Source organism: Taurulus bubalis, assembly GCF_910589615.1.
Source record: "Taurulus bubalis genome assembly, chromosome: 1".
Lineage (NCBI taxonomy): Eukaryota > Metazoa > Chordata > Actinopteri > Perciformes > Cottidae > Taurulus > Taurulus bubalis.
Window position 1 is genome coordinate 1,035,067 of NC_136589.1, and position 15,715 is coordinate 1,050,781.

Consider the following 15,715-nt stretch of genomic DNA (forward strand, 5'->3'; position numbering starts at 1 on the left):
ACACACTGGGAACACTGGAACTTCTCCAGTGGTGCAGCATGAGATCAAATCATCTCTCACATGTTTAGAGGTCATGAATAATAGATAAACAATAATAATACACCTGGAGGATAATATATCTGACATGACATGTGACTCGAGGGTGTTTCTAGAACACCAGATCCTCTGAACGTTAATATGATACCAGACAAACCTCCAGTACTGTAAAGAGTCTTAACGCTGCATTCTCTCTCCTGACCACCAGGCCCTGTGGTTGTATAGAAGTCTATGTTTCATGTGTTAAAGCTGCATTCTCTCTCCTGACCACCAGGCCCTGTGGTTGTATAGAAGTCTATGTTTCATGTGTTAAAGCTGCATTCTCTCTCCTGACCACCAGGCCCTGTGGTTGTATAGAACCCTCTGGGCTCACCTGGCTGGTTCTCCGACACGCGGCAGTACGAGTTCCTCTGGTATTCTCCGCTCAGATGCCAGCTGAACTCCTGACTGAAGGGACAGAAGTCTGCGATCTCCACGGCGCCGCCGAACATCGGCAGCTGGTCCGGGTCCACGTCTGGGATCCTCTCGAAGTACTAGGTACACAGAGTACACACTGAGTACATGCAGAGTAAGGTACATATACATACACATATAAATAAATATATATATATATATATATATATATATATATATATATATATATATATATATATATATATATATATATATATATATATATATATATATATATATATATATATATATACACACACACACACACACACACACACACACACACACACCTAAAGGATTATTAGGAACACCATACTAATACTGTGTTTGACCCCCTTTGGCCTTCAGAACTGCCTTAATTCTACGGGGCATTGATTCAACAAGGTGCTGAAAGCGTTCTTTAGAAATGTTGGCCCATATTGATAGGAGAGCATCTTGCAGGTGATGGAGATTTGTGGGATGCACATCCAGGGCACGAAGCTCCCGTTCCACCACATCCCAAAGATGCTCTATTGGGTTGAGATCTGGTGACTGTGGGGCCATTTTAGTACAGTGAACTCATCGTCATGTTCAAGAAACCAATTAGAAATGATTGGAGCTTTGTGACATGGTGCATTATCCTGCTGGAAGTAGCCATCAGAGGATGGGTACATGGTGGCCATAAAGGGATGGACATGGTCAGTAACAATGCTCAGGTAGGCCGTGGCATTTAAACCATGCCCAATTGGCACTAAGGGGCCTAAAGTGTGCCAAGAAAACATCCCCACACCATTACACCACCACCAGCCTGCACAGTGGTAACAAGGCATGATGGACCCATGTTCTCATTCTGTTTACGCCAAATTCTGACTCTACCATCTGAATGTCTCAACAGAAATCGAGACTCAGACCAGGCAACATTTTTCCAGTCTTCAACCGTCCAATTTTGGTGAGCTCTTGCAAATTGTAGCCTCTTGTTCCTATTGGTAGTGGAGATGAGTGGAACCCGGTGGGATCTTCTGCTGTTGGAGCCCATCCGCCTCAAGGTTGTGCGTGTTGTGGCTTCACAAATGCTTTGCTGCATACCTCGGTTGAAACGAGTGGTTATGTCAGTCAAAGTTGCTCTTCTATCAGCTGGAATCAGTCGGCCCACACCAACAACCATGCCACGCTCAAAATTGCTTAAATCACCTTTCTTTCCCATTCTGACATTCAGTTTGGAGTTCAGGAGATTGTCTTGACCAGGACCACGCCCCTAAATGCATTGAAGCAACTGCTATGTGATTGGTTGATTAGATAATTGCATTAATGAGAAATTGAACAGGTGTTCCTAATAATCCTCTAGGTGAGTGTATATATGTACCTGGTACTCCAGCGGCAGCTCCTGCTCATACTTCTGCAGGTTGCAGACGGCCACGGCCAGCTGGTCCTGTCTGCAGGTGAGCTGCAGAGGAGAACCTCTCACGGTGTCGCAGAACGGAGCCACAGGACGCCGCCTGCAGGGTCAGGGGTCAGGGGTCAGACCAGACTACTACACTCCTCATGTCTGTTCTTATTAAGGAACATCAAACGGGTTTAAGCTGATGGTGGTTCACATCTAACCAGTGGTCCATGACTTTACACCAAATGTCATTACAAACATTTAGTGAAGTCTGGGTGTAAACAGTAAAAAGTGAGTAAATGTAGTATTTAAACTAACAATGAGAACACAAAGCATACAGTAAACCTTAAATGACTCAAATGAATGAGACAATAGTTTGATTAAAATAATGAACATTTATATAGATGCCTGTATGTATGCCTGCTTATATTTTGAGTCTTTCTTTTAAAAGCATATTCATTATTTCAAACTCAGCGTAAATGAACGTCATGAACACATGAATGTAACACATTTACATGAACACATGAATATAACACATTTACATGACTTTTACTAAACTTTTGGGACTTTATTTGTTTCCAAGTTGTTTCCAGGCCTGGAAATAACCTGGAAACAATCATCCATGACCGTAAGGAACCTGCTGGATCGATCAGGATCAACCTGAGGACCTTAGATTGGATCAGAACCGTCTCCTGGACTCTGCTGGGCCTGTGGAAGTGTATTCCATAAACCCAGCAGAGTGAGACGTCCGCTCTCCAGAGGATCAATAACTTCCATCACCACAGCTGATCAGTAATCAATACGTGTGATCGGGTCGTGACCTCTGCCTCTGCCGGTCCATCCAGAACTTGCAGCTCTTCATCACGAAGTCGCAGCCGAGCCCGCGGCCCCAGTCCAGCCGCTGGGCCAGGCTGTAGTCGGCCCGGTACCAGCCGCTGTCCTCCATCAGGGCCAGAGTCAGCCGGGAGAACACGCGGTTCTGCGTGTGGGAACCCGTCATCGCCTCGTTCTGAGGGGAGGAGGAAGAGGAGGAGGAGGAAGAGGAGATGTTCAGGCACAGGAGGACCAGCAGCAGCTCTCTACTGGTTCCACTGGTTTCACCTCCAGCAGCCTCTTCTCCCAGTGGTTCAGCTCCGTCCCGGCGCCGCCCTGGTTCTCCAGCTCCATGCCCTCCAGCACGGGGCAGCCGAAGTGTCTCCTGGCCTCCTCCTGCCGGAGAACCGCAGAACGTCACTACACAAGAACCACTGTTCTCTCTGCTCATGAATGCAGCTTTAAACATGAAGCATAGACTTCTATACAACCAGAGGAGTCGCCCCCTGGTGGCCAGGAGAGAGAATGCAGCTTTACCACATGAAGCATAGACTTCTATACAACCAGAGGAGTCGCCCCCTGGTGGTCAGGAGAGAGAATGCAGCTTTAACACATGAAGCATATACTTCTATACAACCAGAGGAGTCGCCCCCTGGTGGTCAGGAGAGAGAATGCAGCTTTAACACATGAAGCATATACTTCTATACAACCAGAGGAGTCGCCCCCTGGTGGTCAGGAGAGAGAATGCAGCTTTAACACATGAAGCATAGACTTCTATACAACCAGAGGAGTCGCCCCCTGGTGGCCAGGAGAGAGAATGCAGCTTTAACACATGAAGCATAGACTTCTATACAACCAGAGGAGTCGCCCCCTGGTGGCCAGGAGAGAGAATGCAGCTTTAACACATGAAGCATAGACTTCTATACAACCAGAGGAGTCGCCCCCTGGTGGCCAGGAGAGAGAATGCAGCTTTAACACATGAAGCATAGACTTCTATACAACCAGAGGAGTCGCCCCCTGGTGGCCAGGAGAGAGAATGCAGCTTTAACACATGAAGCATAGACTTCTATACAACCAGAGGAGTCGCCCCCTGGTGGCCAGGAGAGAGAATGCAGCTTCATCACATGATGTTTCTCACCACGACTCGAGGCGTGACGAGGACGTTGACTTGGTGTCGGACCATCACTCCTCCTCTGATGTCCCACAGCCGGCTGACCCTCCTGATCACCGCCTCGCTCCACTGGTACAGACCCAGACTGACACACACACACACACACACACACACACACACACACACACACACACACACACACACACACACACACACACACACAGTGAAAATGCAGCTGACAGAACGAGGTCAGTTGACACTCACTGAACCGTCTACACAAACATATATTATGTTGTAATTAAGTAAGTAATATGCAAGCTAATAAAGAAGTGGCCCCTGCTCACCTCTCGTTGAAGGCCGGCAGCCCGCTGGCGAAGCGAGGAGTCAGAGGTTTGCCGTCGTCGTCGTGGAAGAAGGCGAACAGACCCGCAGAAAAGCCCTGAAGACCAGCAGGAGAACATTGAACCATCAGGAGAAACCAGTGAAACCAGAGAAACACTGATCTGTGTGTTGCTGCTGGCCTCACCAGAGCGTGGATGATCTCGTGCTTGACGGTGGAGAGCATCCCCTCCAACTCCTGCGGCTGAGAGGAGATCATGGCGGGACACAGGTTGGCATAGCCTGCTATCGGCCTGGGGGACAAGGGGAGGAGTCACACAGAGGGGGAGGAGTCACATGTTAGCATTAATGAGCGTGTCGTATGAGGACACTGTTAGCATTAATGGGCGTGTCGTATGAGGTCACTGTTAGCATTAATGTGCTATCGAACAGCGTCTCCAGGCCCCGCCCCCTCACCTGTCCAGCTCCGCCTCCAGCTGGCAGTAGGCAGCGTAGGCCACGATGTTCTCCTGGCCGCAGCGCTCCGTGGTGATGCCGCTGACGTAGAGCACGAAGTCGGACCCGTCCACCCCGGGGCCGTCGGGGGGCCCCAGGGGGCCACAGGACTTCCCCGAGTCACTGCACACCTTGCATTGCTAGGAGGGAAACAAAAAGAGATTATTTATTTAATAATAATAATAATAATAATAATAATAATAAGTGGCTAAAAACTAGAAGAGTCAGTGGAAATCTCCCCCTTTTCCTATGGTGTCCCAGAGGGATCAATCTTAGGTCTCCTCGGGTTCTTTTAAAATACGTGCTAATATTTGGTCATAATTTACAACTGACCCACAAAAGATAATTGTTTCTATCGTCTCCGTCTTAATTGTGCAGCATTTTGAGACATCTGCTGAAGAAAGATTCTCTTTAAATAAACCCAAACGGACCGTGTGTCATGTCTGCAAAGCAACGTGTGTCCACAAGAGGGCACAAAACCAAAGCAAGAGTCTGAGCTCAAAGTTAAAGCTGAAGAAACAACTTGAAAAATAGATTTTTTTAAAAGCTAGAAAAGTGAAGGCAGTTTTTATTCTGTTATTTTAGGGCGCCATCCATCGCCGGTGACCCTCCTGACCTGCAGGTGGTGCTGTGGCACCACGACGGGGCCGCACCGGGTGACGTCGGCGCAGGCGTCCTGGCAGTAGCGGTGAGGGTCGTCCCTCTTCCTCAGGTACTGGTTGGTGGCACATTGTCTGAGACCGAGAGACAACAGGCGGATTAAAGTCTGCCGAACGATTCTTAACACCCACGTTTCCACCTGGCAGACAACACGAAGGGCACGATCCCAAAATAACAGCAGCAGCGTTTTCAGAGAAAGTGCTCGTGCTCTTCAAGCTGAATTATTAATATATTTATTAGCATTGATTGTAATGTCTCTCAGCGCGCCCGACGTAAACAACAATACAACAAGTACACAATAAACTACAGTAGAAATACACGAGGCTGATCTAAAATACTGACTAAAGTAAATACTTTACTGAGTAAAGCTACAAGTGTAAACTCTACAAACAACACAGGCAGCAGATGTCATATATATATATATATATATATATATATATATATATATAAATAAAACTCAGAGGGTGGAACTTGTGAGCGGCTTCACGGACCTGCTGAGCAGCACTGGACCGGCCCGGCGCCGCACGCTGAAGACCCTCTGGAGGAAGTCGATGGCCGGAGGAAACAGCTTCTCCTGCGGAGGAAACAGTGATGTCACGATGTAGTGATGTCATGGTGTGATGATGTGGTGATGCGGTGATGTCATGATGTCACGATGCGGTGATGCAGTGATGTCACAATGCGGTGATGTCACAATGCGGTGATGTCACGATGCGGTGATGCAGTGATGTCACGATGCGGTGATGCAGTGATGTCACGATGCGGTGATGTCACGATGCGGTGATGTCACGATGTCACGATGCGGTGATGCAGTGATGTCACAATGCGGTGATGTCACAATGCGGTGATGTCACGATGCGGTGATGCAGTGATGTCACAATGCGGCGATGCAGTGATGTCACAATGCGGTGATGTCACAATGCGGTGATGTCACGATGCGGTGATGTCACGATGCGGTGATGCAGTGATGTCACGATGCGGTGATGTCACGATGCGGTGATGTCACGATGTCACGATGCGGTGATGTCATGATGTCACGATGCGGTGATGTCACGATGCGGTGATGTCACGATGCGGTGATGCAGTGATGTCACAATGCGGTGATGTCACGATGCGGTGATGTCACGATGCGGTGATGCAGTGATGTCACAATGCGGTGATGTCACGATGCGGTGATGCAGTGATGTCACGATGCGGTGATGTCACGATGCGGTGATGTCACGATGCGGTGATGTCACGATGCGGTGATGCAGTGATGTCACGATGCGGTGATGTCATGATGTCACGATGCGGTGATGTCACGATGCGGTGATGCAGTGATGTCACAATGCGGTGATGTCACGATGCGGTGATGTCACGATGCGGTGATGTCACGATGCGGTGATGTCACGATGATGTCACGATGATGTCACGATGCGGTGATGTCACGATGCGGTGATGTCACGATGTCACGATGCGGTGATGTCACGATGCGGTGATGTCATGATGTCACGATGCGGTGATGTCACGATGATGTCACGATGATGTCACGATGCGGTGATGTCATGATGTCACGATGCGGTGATGTCATGATGTCACGATGCGGTGACGTCACGATGCGGTGATGTCACGATGCGGTGATTTCATGATGTCACGATGCGGTGATGTCACGATGCGGTGATGTCATGATGTCACGATGCGGTGATGTCACGATGTCACGATGCGGTGATGTCACGATGCGGTGATGTCACAATGCAGTGATGTCATGATGTCACGATGTGGTGATGTCATGATGTCAAAGGTTCACTGCAGATGTCCTCACCTTCACCAGCCTCCTCAGGTCTGCAGGAAGCCTGTAGAGAGAACAAACCCAGTGAGACAGATCCATCAGGACCATCAGAACCATCAGAACCATGAGATCCATCAGAGCCATCAGGACCATCAGGACCATCAGAACCATCAGATCCGCCTCTGAGCTCTGCGGTACTGACCGGTCCACGCTGTAGTCGTAGATGACCTTTATCTTCAGCTGAAGGTCGTCAGGCGAGCTCCTCTTCGTCAGCCGCTCTGGCTTGAGATGCACCTGATGCACGACCTGCAGAGCAGCAGCTTCAGGGTTAAATACAGTGAAGCAGTCTGAGACCCTGCAGCAGCTTCAGGGTTAAATACAGTGAAGCAGATGAGAAATGTGACATTTAGTCTATAACCTAAATAACAGAAGCTCCTCCCACTTTGGACTCTGCAGCGTAGTGCATCTCACTGAGACCGGGTTTGACTGATCTGGTAAGCGCATTACGTCACTTCCGGTTTCACCGTGTGTGTGTGTGTGTTAGCCGATAACGTACTTGTCTCAGCTCCAGCTAAACCGAGCTAATTGTGTGATATTCTCCAGTACAAGCGCCTGATCACCTGCTGTACATCTTTCACATCTAAACACTCGACTATCTTCTTCTTTTAGCGACTCAACGCTTAAATCTAACTGTCCTGTTTTCACTTTGTTTGTTCTGCTAATCGTTAGCTACCTTACTTAGCAGCTAGCGATGTCTTCCTCCTCTCCCTCTCCTGCTCTCTCCTGCTCAGCGTGTCACATGTTTAGCTATTCCCCTTCTTTAATGATAACGGTGCATGTAATAAGTGTAGTTTATTTGCTAGGCTGGAGGCAGGTCTCAGTGGGTTAGATGCACGGCTCCGCACCATTGAAGCTCAGACGTTAGCTTCGTTAGCTTCGTTAGCCAGCCCAACTCCCATAGTCGGTGCGGACCAACTAGTTTCTGATAACGTTAACTGTTCCCCGGCAGCCCCCGCCAGCCTCTTCCCGTTTCTAGCCTCTCGCCACTCAGCGGCACTGAGAAACACACTTTGGTTGTCTGGAGCTCAATTGTTAGAAACGTGAAGATCGCGAAACCGGGGACCACAGTCAAATGTATTTCTGGGGCCAGAGCGGGTGACGTTGAGTCCTATTTAAAACTGTTGGCTAAAGACAAACGTGAATACAGTAAGATTGTAATACACGTCGGCGGTAATGACTCCCGACTTCGCCAGTCGGAGGTCACTAGAATCAACGTGGAGTCGGTGTGTGCTTACGCCAAAACAATGGCGGACTCCGTAGTTTTCTCTGGCCCGCTCCCAAACACGGTGACGGATGAGATGTAGCCGCATGTCAGCTTTCCACCGCTGGTTGTCACGTGGTGTCCAGCAAACAATGTGGGCTTCGTAGATAACTTGAGGTCTTTCTGGGGAAACCCAGGTCTGATCAGGGGTGACGGCATCCATCCCACTTCGGATGGAGCGGATCTCCTTTCTGCAAATATGACCAAGTGTATTGGTCGACCTCGTACATGACAGACCAGGAAGCAGAAGCAGAGTTGTAGTCTCACACCCTTCTCTGCATTCCCTCTTTTCTTTAGGGCAGATGCCCACATTTAACTCTATAGAGACTGTGTCTGTCCCACGGCCACTTAAATTAATTAAATTAAAAGTAACCAAAAGAGGAGTTACAGAAAATAACCTCATAAAGGTTAACACCACTACTGCAAAAGTGCAACATGATAGGAGAATTAAATGTGGACTCCTAAATATTAGATCGTTGTCTTCTAAAGCTGTATTCGTAAATGAATTAATATCAGATAATGATATTGATGTGTTGTGTCTTACTGAATCCTGGCTGAGACATGAGGAATATGTCAGCCTAAATGAATCTACCCCTCCAAGTCATGTTAATGTGCACATTCCTCGAGGAACCGGGCGAGGAGGTGGAGTAGCTGCCATCTTTGACTCGGGTCTGTTAATGGGTCCTAAACCTGGATTGAACTGTAACTCATTTGAAAGCCTTGTTCTTAGTCTTTCACATCCAACCTGGAAAACAGTTCAGCCCATTCTGTTTGTTGTGGTATACCGAGCACCAGGTACGTACTCAGAATTTATTTAAGAATTTTCTGAGTTTTTGTCAAGTTTGGTCCTTAAGACTGATAAGGTTATTATTGTAGGGGATTTTAATATTCATGTGGATGTCAGCAATGATAGCCTTAGTGTTGCATTTAGCTCATTGTTGGATTCGATTGGCTTCTGTCAGAGAGTACAGGAACCGACTCACTGGTTTAACCACACCCTCACCTTGTTCTTACATATGGCATTGACGTGGAGCATTTAGTAGTGTTTCCTCAAAACCCTCTTTTATCAGACCATTGCCTTATAACTTTTGAGTTTATACTACTGGATTGTACAGCGTTAGGCAAGAGTTTTTACACCAGATGTCTAACTGACGGTGCTGTTGCTAGATTTAAGGAAGCAATTCCTTCTGTATTTGATTCATTACCATGTCTCAATATAACAGAGGACTCCTGTGCTAACTTTACTCCCTCCAGATTGATCAGCTCGTCGATGGTGCTACTGGCTCATTGAGAGTGACACTGGACTCGATAGCCCCTCTAAAAAAGAGGATCATTAAGCAAAGGAGGCTCGCTCCATGGTACAACCCTCAGACCCGTATATTGAAGCAAGCATCAGGAAGCTTGAGGGCATATGACGTTCCAACGGTCTGGAGGAGTCCCGGTTGGTTTGGCGGGATAGTCTGAGAACATATAAGAAGGCCCTCCGTAATGCCAGAGGAGCCTACTACTCATCACTAATAGAGAAACACAAGAGCAACCCTAGGTTTCTCTTTAGCACTGTGGCCAGGCTGGCTGAGAGTCATAGCTCGGTGGATCCGTGTATTCCTATAGACCTCAGTAGTAACGACTTCATGAACTTCTTCAATGGTATGATTCTGGCTATTAGAGACAGGATCGGTAATCTCCTGCCCTCGACTCCTGCCGGTCCATCCTCAGGTGGGATGGCCATGGAGGAGGCTGTGGGCCCTGCTGTGTGTCTGGATGGATTTTTTACCATCAACCTCGACCAACTGTCTTCAATGGTTTCTACTTCTAAATCGTCTACCTGTCTCCTGGACCCTGTTCCGACTAAGCTGTTTAAGGAAGTTTTACCTTTAGTTAGTGCCTCTCTACTAGATATTATCAATGGGTCTTTACTAACGGGTCATGTACCACAGTCTTTTAAAGTAGCTGTAATTAAACCTCTTCTTAAGAAGCCACTCTGGATCCAGATGTGTTGGCTAACTACAGACCTATCTCTAACCTTCCCTTCCTCTCTAAGATACTGGAGAAGGTAGTCGCAAACCAGTTGTGTGACTTTTTACATAACAATAGTTTATTTGAGAAGTTTCAGTCAGGATTTAGAAAGCATCATAGCACAGAGACACTAGTGACAATTACTAATGACCGTCTAGTTGCATCAGATAGGGAACTAGTCTCTGTACTGGTCTTGCTAGATCTTAGTGCTAATAAAGGACTTGACTCTGTACTGGTCTTGTTAGACCTTAGTGCTGATAAAGGACTTGTCTCTGTACTGGTCTTGCTAGATCTTAGTGCTAATAAAGGACTTGACTCTGTACTGGTCTTGTTAGACCTTAGTGCTGATAAAGGACTTGTCTCTGTTCTGGTCTTGTTAGACCTTAGTGCTGATAAAGGACTTGTCTCTGTACTGGTCTTGCTAGACCTTAGTGCTGATAAAGGACTTGACTCTGTACTGGTCTTGTTAGACCTTAGTGCTGATAAAGGACTTGTCTCTGGTCTGGTCTTGTTAGACCTTAGTGCTGATAAAGGACTTGTCTCTGTTCTGGTCTTGTTAGACCTTAGTGCTGATAAAGGACTTGTCTCTGTTCTGGTCTTGTTAGACCTTAGTGCAGCGTTTGACACCATTGACCATGACATCTTATTACAGACTAGACCAGTTGATTGGTATTAAAGGTACAGCACTAAGCTGGTTTAAGTCGTATTTATCAGATCGATCTCAGTTTGTATTTGTAAACGATGAGGCCTCGGTGACCACTGCCGTTCATCATGGAGTTCCACAGGGTTCTGTGCTTGGACCAATTTTATTCACCTTATATATGCTTCCTTTAGGCAATATTATAAGAAAACACGCCATAAACTTTCACTGTTATGCCGATGATACTCAACTATATCTGTCGAGCCAGATGAAACCCACCAGGTTGCCAAACTTCAAGCGTGTCTTAAAGACATCAAAACCTGGATGACCTGCAACTTCCTGCTGCTGAACTCGGACAAGACTGAAGTTATTTTACTCGGACCAGAACACCTCAGAAATCAAGTATCTGATGATATGGTTTCTCTGGATGGCATCGCTCTGGCATCTACCACCACCGTAATAATCTCAGAGTTATTTTTGACCAGGACCTGTCCTTTGGCTCTCACGTGAAACAGATCTCAAGGACCGCCTTTTTTCACCTACGGAACATCTCAAAGATCCGGCACATCCTGTCTCAACGCGATGCAGAAACATTGATCCACGCATTTGTTCCCTCAAGACTGGATTACTGTAACTCCGTATTATCAGGCTGCCCTGGTAAATCCCTTGGATCTCTCCAACTGATCCAGAATGCTGCAGCTCGTGTACTAACGAGGACGCGGAAGAGAGATCACATTACTCCTGTACTAGCTGCTCTCCACTGGCTTCCTGTAAGATCGAGAATCATAATTAAAATCCTTCTCCTTACCTACAAAGTCTTAATTGGTGATGCACCATCATATCTTAAGGACCTTATAGTGCCATATTACCCCACGAGAGCATTACGCTCACTGAATGCAGGGTTACTTGTGGTTCCCAGAGTGTTAAAAAGTAGGTTGGGGGCTAGAGCTTTCAGTTATCGGGCTCCTCTTCTGTGGAATCAGCTTCCACTTTCAGTTCGGGGGGCAGGCAGTCACCTCATTTAAGAGTAGACTTAAGACTTTCCTCTTTGATAGTGCTTATAGTTAGGGCTGTTTCAGGCTTATAGTTAGGGCTGTTTCAGGCTTATAGTTAGGGCTGTTTCAGGCTTATAGTTAGGGCTGTTTCAGGTTTGCCCTGGTCCAGCCCCTAGATATGCTGCTATAGGCCTAGACTGCTGGGGGACATCTTAGGATACACTGAGCTCCTCCTTTCCTTCTCTTCCTCTTTCGCTCCTTCTCTCCTCCTTCTGGATAAATGATTGTCTCTTCAATGCATATTACTAACTCTACTTTCTTTTTCCATGGATTCGTGGCTGCCTGGAACCAGGGGGAGGACGCCGGTCCTCCCCCCTGGCCCTGCTGATGCAACCATGGCCCTGCTGATGCAACTGGCCTGGAGCCGGTCCTGCCAGCTGCCATGGTCCTGCTTTCTCCTCCCACTGCCCCTGGGATGCCCCTCCTCTCTACCTCCTTCTGCTTAATGGGTCGTGGCTATCTGGATCATGGACCATGCCTACTACTCATTATATGAATCATTTCTGTCACATTCATTGAATGTGCTGTAACTCCGCTACGTTATTCATTCTGGTCACATGACATCTATTGCTTCTGTCCATCCGGGGAGAGGGATCCTCCTCTGTTGCTCTCCCTCAGGTTTCTTCCCCTGTTTTCCCTGTGAAAGGGTTTTTACTATCTTTATTGGGGGAGTTTTTCCTGATCCGATGTGAGGTCCCGGGACAGGATGTTATGTTACAGATTATAAAGCCCTCCGAGGCAAACTTGTATTTGTAATGTTGGGCTATATAAAATAAACTGAATTGAAAAAAAATTGAACTTTGATGATGTCACCAGCTACTAATGAATAAACACAGTGCTGCTTTTAATGTAAAATGATATTTGGTCTAAAGAGTTATTCTCTTATAACATTTCAGTTATTGTGGATTATTTACAGTGTTTATTGTTTCTTTTGACTACATCTTGTTGGCACTTTGTGTTTCTGCTGCTGGACGAAGAAAGATTATGTTAAATAAATATGTTATTAAATTATGTAGTTATGAGTTACTACCTTCAGGTTTTAAATGTATATTATTATGTATTTGTTAGGGACTGATACAATATACATAGACAATATAAAAGCAATATACACAATGCTTTACATATTATATATTTATAAATACTAATACATATCTAATATATATGTGTGCTAGTATTTATATCACACAATATATACAGAAACGTTACTTAGCAGTTAGCATGCTAGCTTAGCTCGTCCGCTGATGCTAAGCTAGCATAGCTCCAGCGCAGCACCGGGCTCACCTCGGCGGGGGGCGGGGCTCGGTGCCTGCACGGCCCGCTGCCGCTCACCAGCAGCGCGCACAGCAGCAGCGCGGCCCCGCGGAGCAGCAGCGCGGGCCCGCGGAGGAGGAGGACGCGCATCCTGCGGGACGAGGAGCCGGGCGGGCATCGCGCTCAGAACATGTCCGCGGCCCCGCACACACTCATGCGGGAGGACGGAGGGATACGTACACCGAGGGTAGTGCGGAGCAGCGAGTAGCAGCCGGCTAAACGGAGGCTTCACGGCCGGAAGCTGCGTCTTTACGGCCGGAAGCTGCTTCTTTACGGCCGGAAGCTGCTTCACTACTCTGGTCTCCAGAGGGAAGCGGCGCTGCGAAGATCGTCTAATGACCAGAGGAGTCACTCCGGCTGGGAGGAAGATGACTTCCTGTTTGTGGCCATTCAGTTGAATATGAATGTATTAACGATCATGTGATGAATGTATTAACGATCATGTGATGAATGTATTAAAGATCATGTGATGAATGTATTTAGATCATGTGATGAATGTATTAAAGATCATGTGATGAATGTATTAACGATCATGTGATGAATGTATTAACGATCATGTGATGAATGTATTAACGATCATGTGATGAATGTATTAAAGATCATGTGATGAATGTATTAACGATCATGTGATGAATGTATTAACGATCATGTGATGAATGTATTAACGATCATGTGATGAATGTATTAAAGATCATGTGATGAATGTATTAACGATCATGTGATGAATGTATTAAAGATCATGTGATGAATGTATTAACGATCATGTGATGAATGTATTAAAGATCATGTGATGAATGTATTAACGATCATGTGATGAATGTATTAACGATCATGTGATGAATGTATTAAAGATCATGTAATGAATGTATTAAAGATCATGTAATGAATGTATTAACGATCATGTGTTGAATGTATTTAGATCATGTGATGAATGTATTTAAATCATGTGATGAATGTATTAAAGATCATGTGATGAATGTATTTAGATCATGTGATGAATGTATTAAAGATCATGTGATGAATGTATTAACGATCATGTGATGAATGTATTAAAGATCATGTGATGAATGTATTTAGATCATGTGATGAATGTATTTAGATCATGTGATGAATGTATTAAAGATCATGTGATGAATGTATTTAGATCATGTGATGAATGTATTAAAGATCATGTGATGAATGTATTAAAGATCATGTAATGAATGTATTAACGATCATGTGATGAATGTATTAACAATCATGTGATGAATGTATTAAAGATCATGTAATGAATGTATTAACGATCATGTAATGAATGTATTAACAATCATGTGATGAATGTATGAACGATCATGTGATGAATGAATCTCCTCCAATGAATCGCCACCTTAACGTGGTGGAGGAGTTTCAGTGGCTCAGTGATCCTGGGAGCTATGTTGTCCGGGGCGTCAGCCCCTGGTAGGGTCTCCCAAGGCAAACAGGTCTCGGGGGAGAGCCCAGACTAAGAGCGGTTCAAAAAACCCTGATGAATAGCAGCCCACGGTCTATAGCTACCTCGCCCGGACAAGGGAAACCGGGGCACCCTCCCGGAGCCAGACCCAGGAGGGGAGCTCGTCGGCGAGCGTCTGGTGGCCGGGCTTTCGCCCATGGGGCCCGGTCGGGCTCAGCCCGAAGAAACAACATGGAGCGGCAGTCACCCCGTGGACCCACCACCCGCGGGGAGAATTATCGGGGTCGGGTGCTATGCAGACCGGGCGGCGGGCCAGGCAGGAGACCTGGGCGAGCCGATCGCCGGCAGCATAGACTAGCTTTAGGGACGTGGAACGTCACCTCGCTAGCGGGGAAAGAGCCGGAGCTGGTGCAGGAGGTGGAGCGGTACCAGCTAGATTTAGTTGGGCTCACCTCCACGCATAGCGTGGGCTCTGGAACCAAGCTCCTGGAGAAGGGTTGGACTTTGTCCTTTTCTGGAGTTGCCCAGGGTGAGAGGCGCCGGGCGGGAGTGGGGATACTCACGAGCCCCCGGCTGAGCGCTGCTATGTTGGAGTTTTCCCCAGAGAACGAGAGGGTCGCCTCCCTGCGCCTACGGGTTGCAGGGAGTAAAGCTCTGACTGTTGTTTGTGCTTATGCACCGAACAGCAGTTCGGAGTATCCGGCCTTCTTGGAGTCGGTGGGAGGGGCCCTGGAAAGGGCGCCGCCTGCCGACTCCATAGTTCTCCTGGGAGACTTCAACGCTCACGTGGGCAATGACAGAGAAACCTCGCGGGGCGTGATTGGGAGGAACGGCTTGCCCGATCTGAACCCGAATGGTGCTTTGTTGTTGGACTTCTGTGCTAGCCACAGTTTGTCCATAACGAACAC

The 15,715-nt window shown here is 47.0% G+C and overlaps 1 protein-coding gene across 1 annotated transcript in view; it reads right to left on the reverse strand.

The window, feature by feature from the left end:
* The window catches only part of lmln (leishmanolysin-like (metallopeptidase M8 family)), a gene marked incomplete at its 5' end in the record, with an annotated part of 15,393 nt that extends 1,925 nt beyond the window's left edge, over positions 1 to 13,468 (reverse strand). Inside the window, 13 exons of the mRNA XM_079224988.1 lie at positions 410 to 569; positions 1,832 to 1,964; positions 2,671 to 2,858; positions 2,951 to 3,058; positions 3,801 to 3,918; positions 4,118 to 4,212; positions 4,300 to 4,405; positions 4,569 to 4,747; positions 5,224 to 5,341; positions 5,759 to 5,841; positions 7,069 to 7,099; positions 7,238 to 7,341; positions 13,349 to 13,468. Of these exons, the coding sequence (XP_079081114.1) occupies positions 410 to 569; positions 1,832 to 1,964; positions 2,671 to 2,858; positions 2,951 to 3,058; positions 3,801 to 3,918; positions 4,118 to 4,212; positions 4,300 to 4,405; positions 4,569 to 4,747; positions 5,224 to 5,341; positions 5,759 to 5,841; positions 7,069 to 7,099; positions 7,238 to 7,341; positions 13,349 to 13,468 (1,543 nt within the window). The remainder of the gene's footprint in view (positions 1 to 409; positions 570 to 1,831; positions 1,965 to 2,670; positions 2,859 to 2,950; positions 3,059 to 3,800; positions 3,919 to 4,117; positions 4,213 to 4,299; positions 4,406 to 4,568; positions 4,748 to 5,223; positions 5,342 to 5,758; positions 5,842 to 7,068; positions 7,100 to 7,237; positions 7,342 to 13,348) is intronic.
* Positions 13,469 to 15,715: the final 2,247 nt, after the last annotated feature.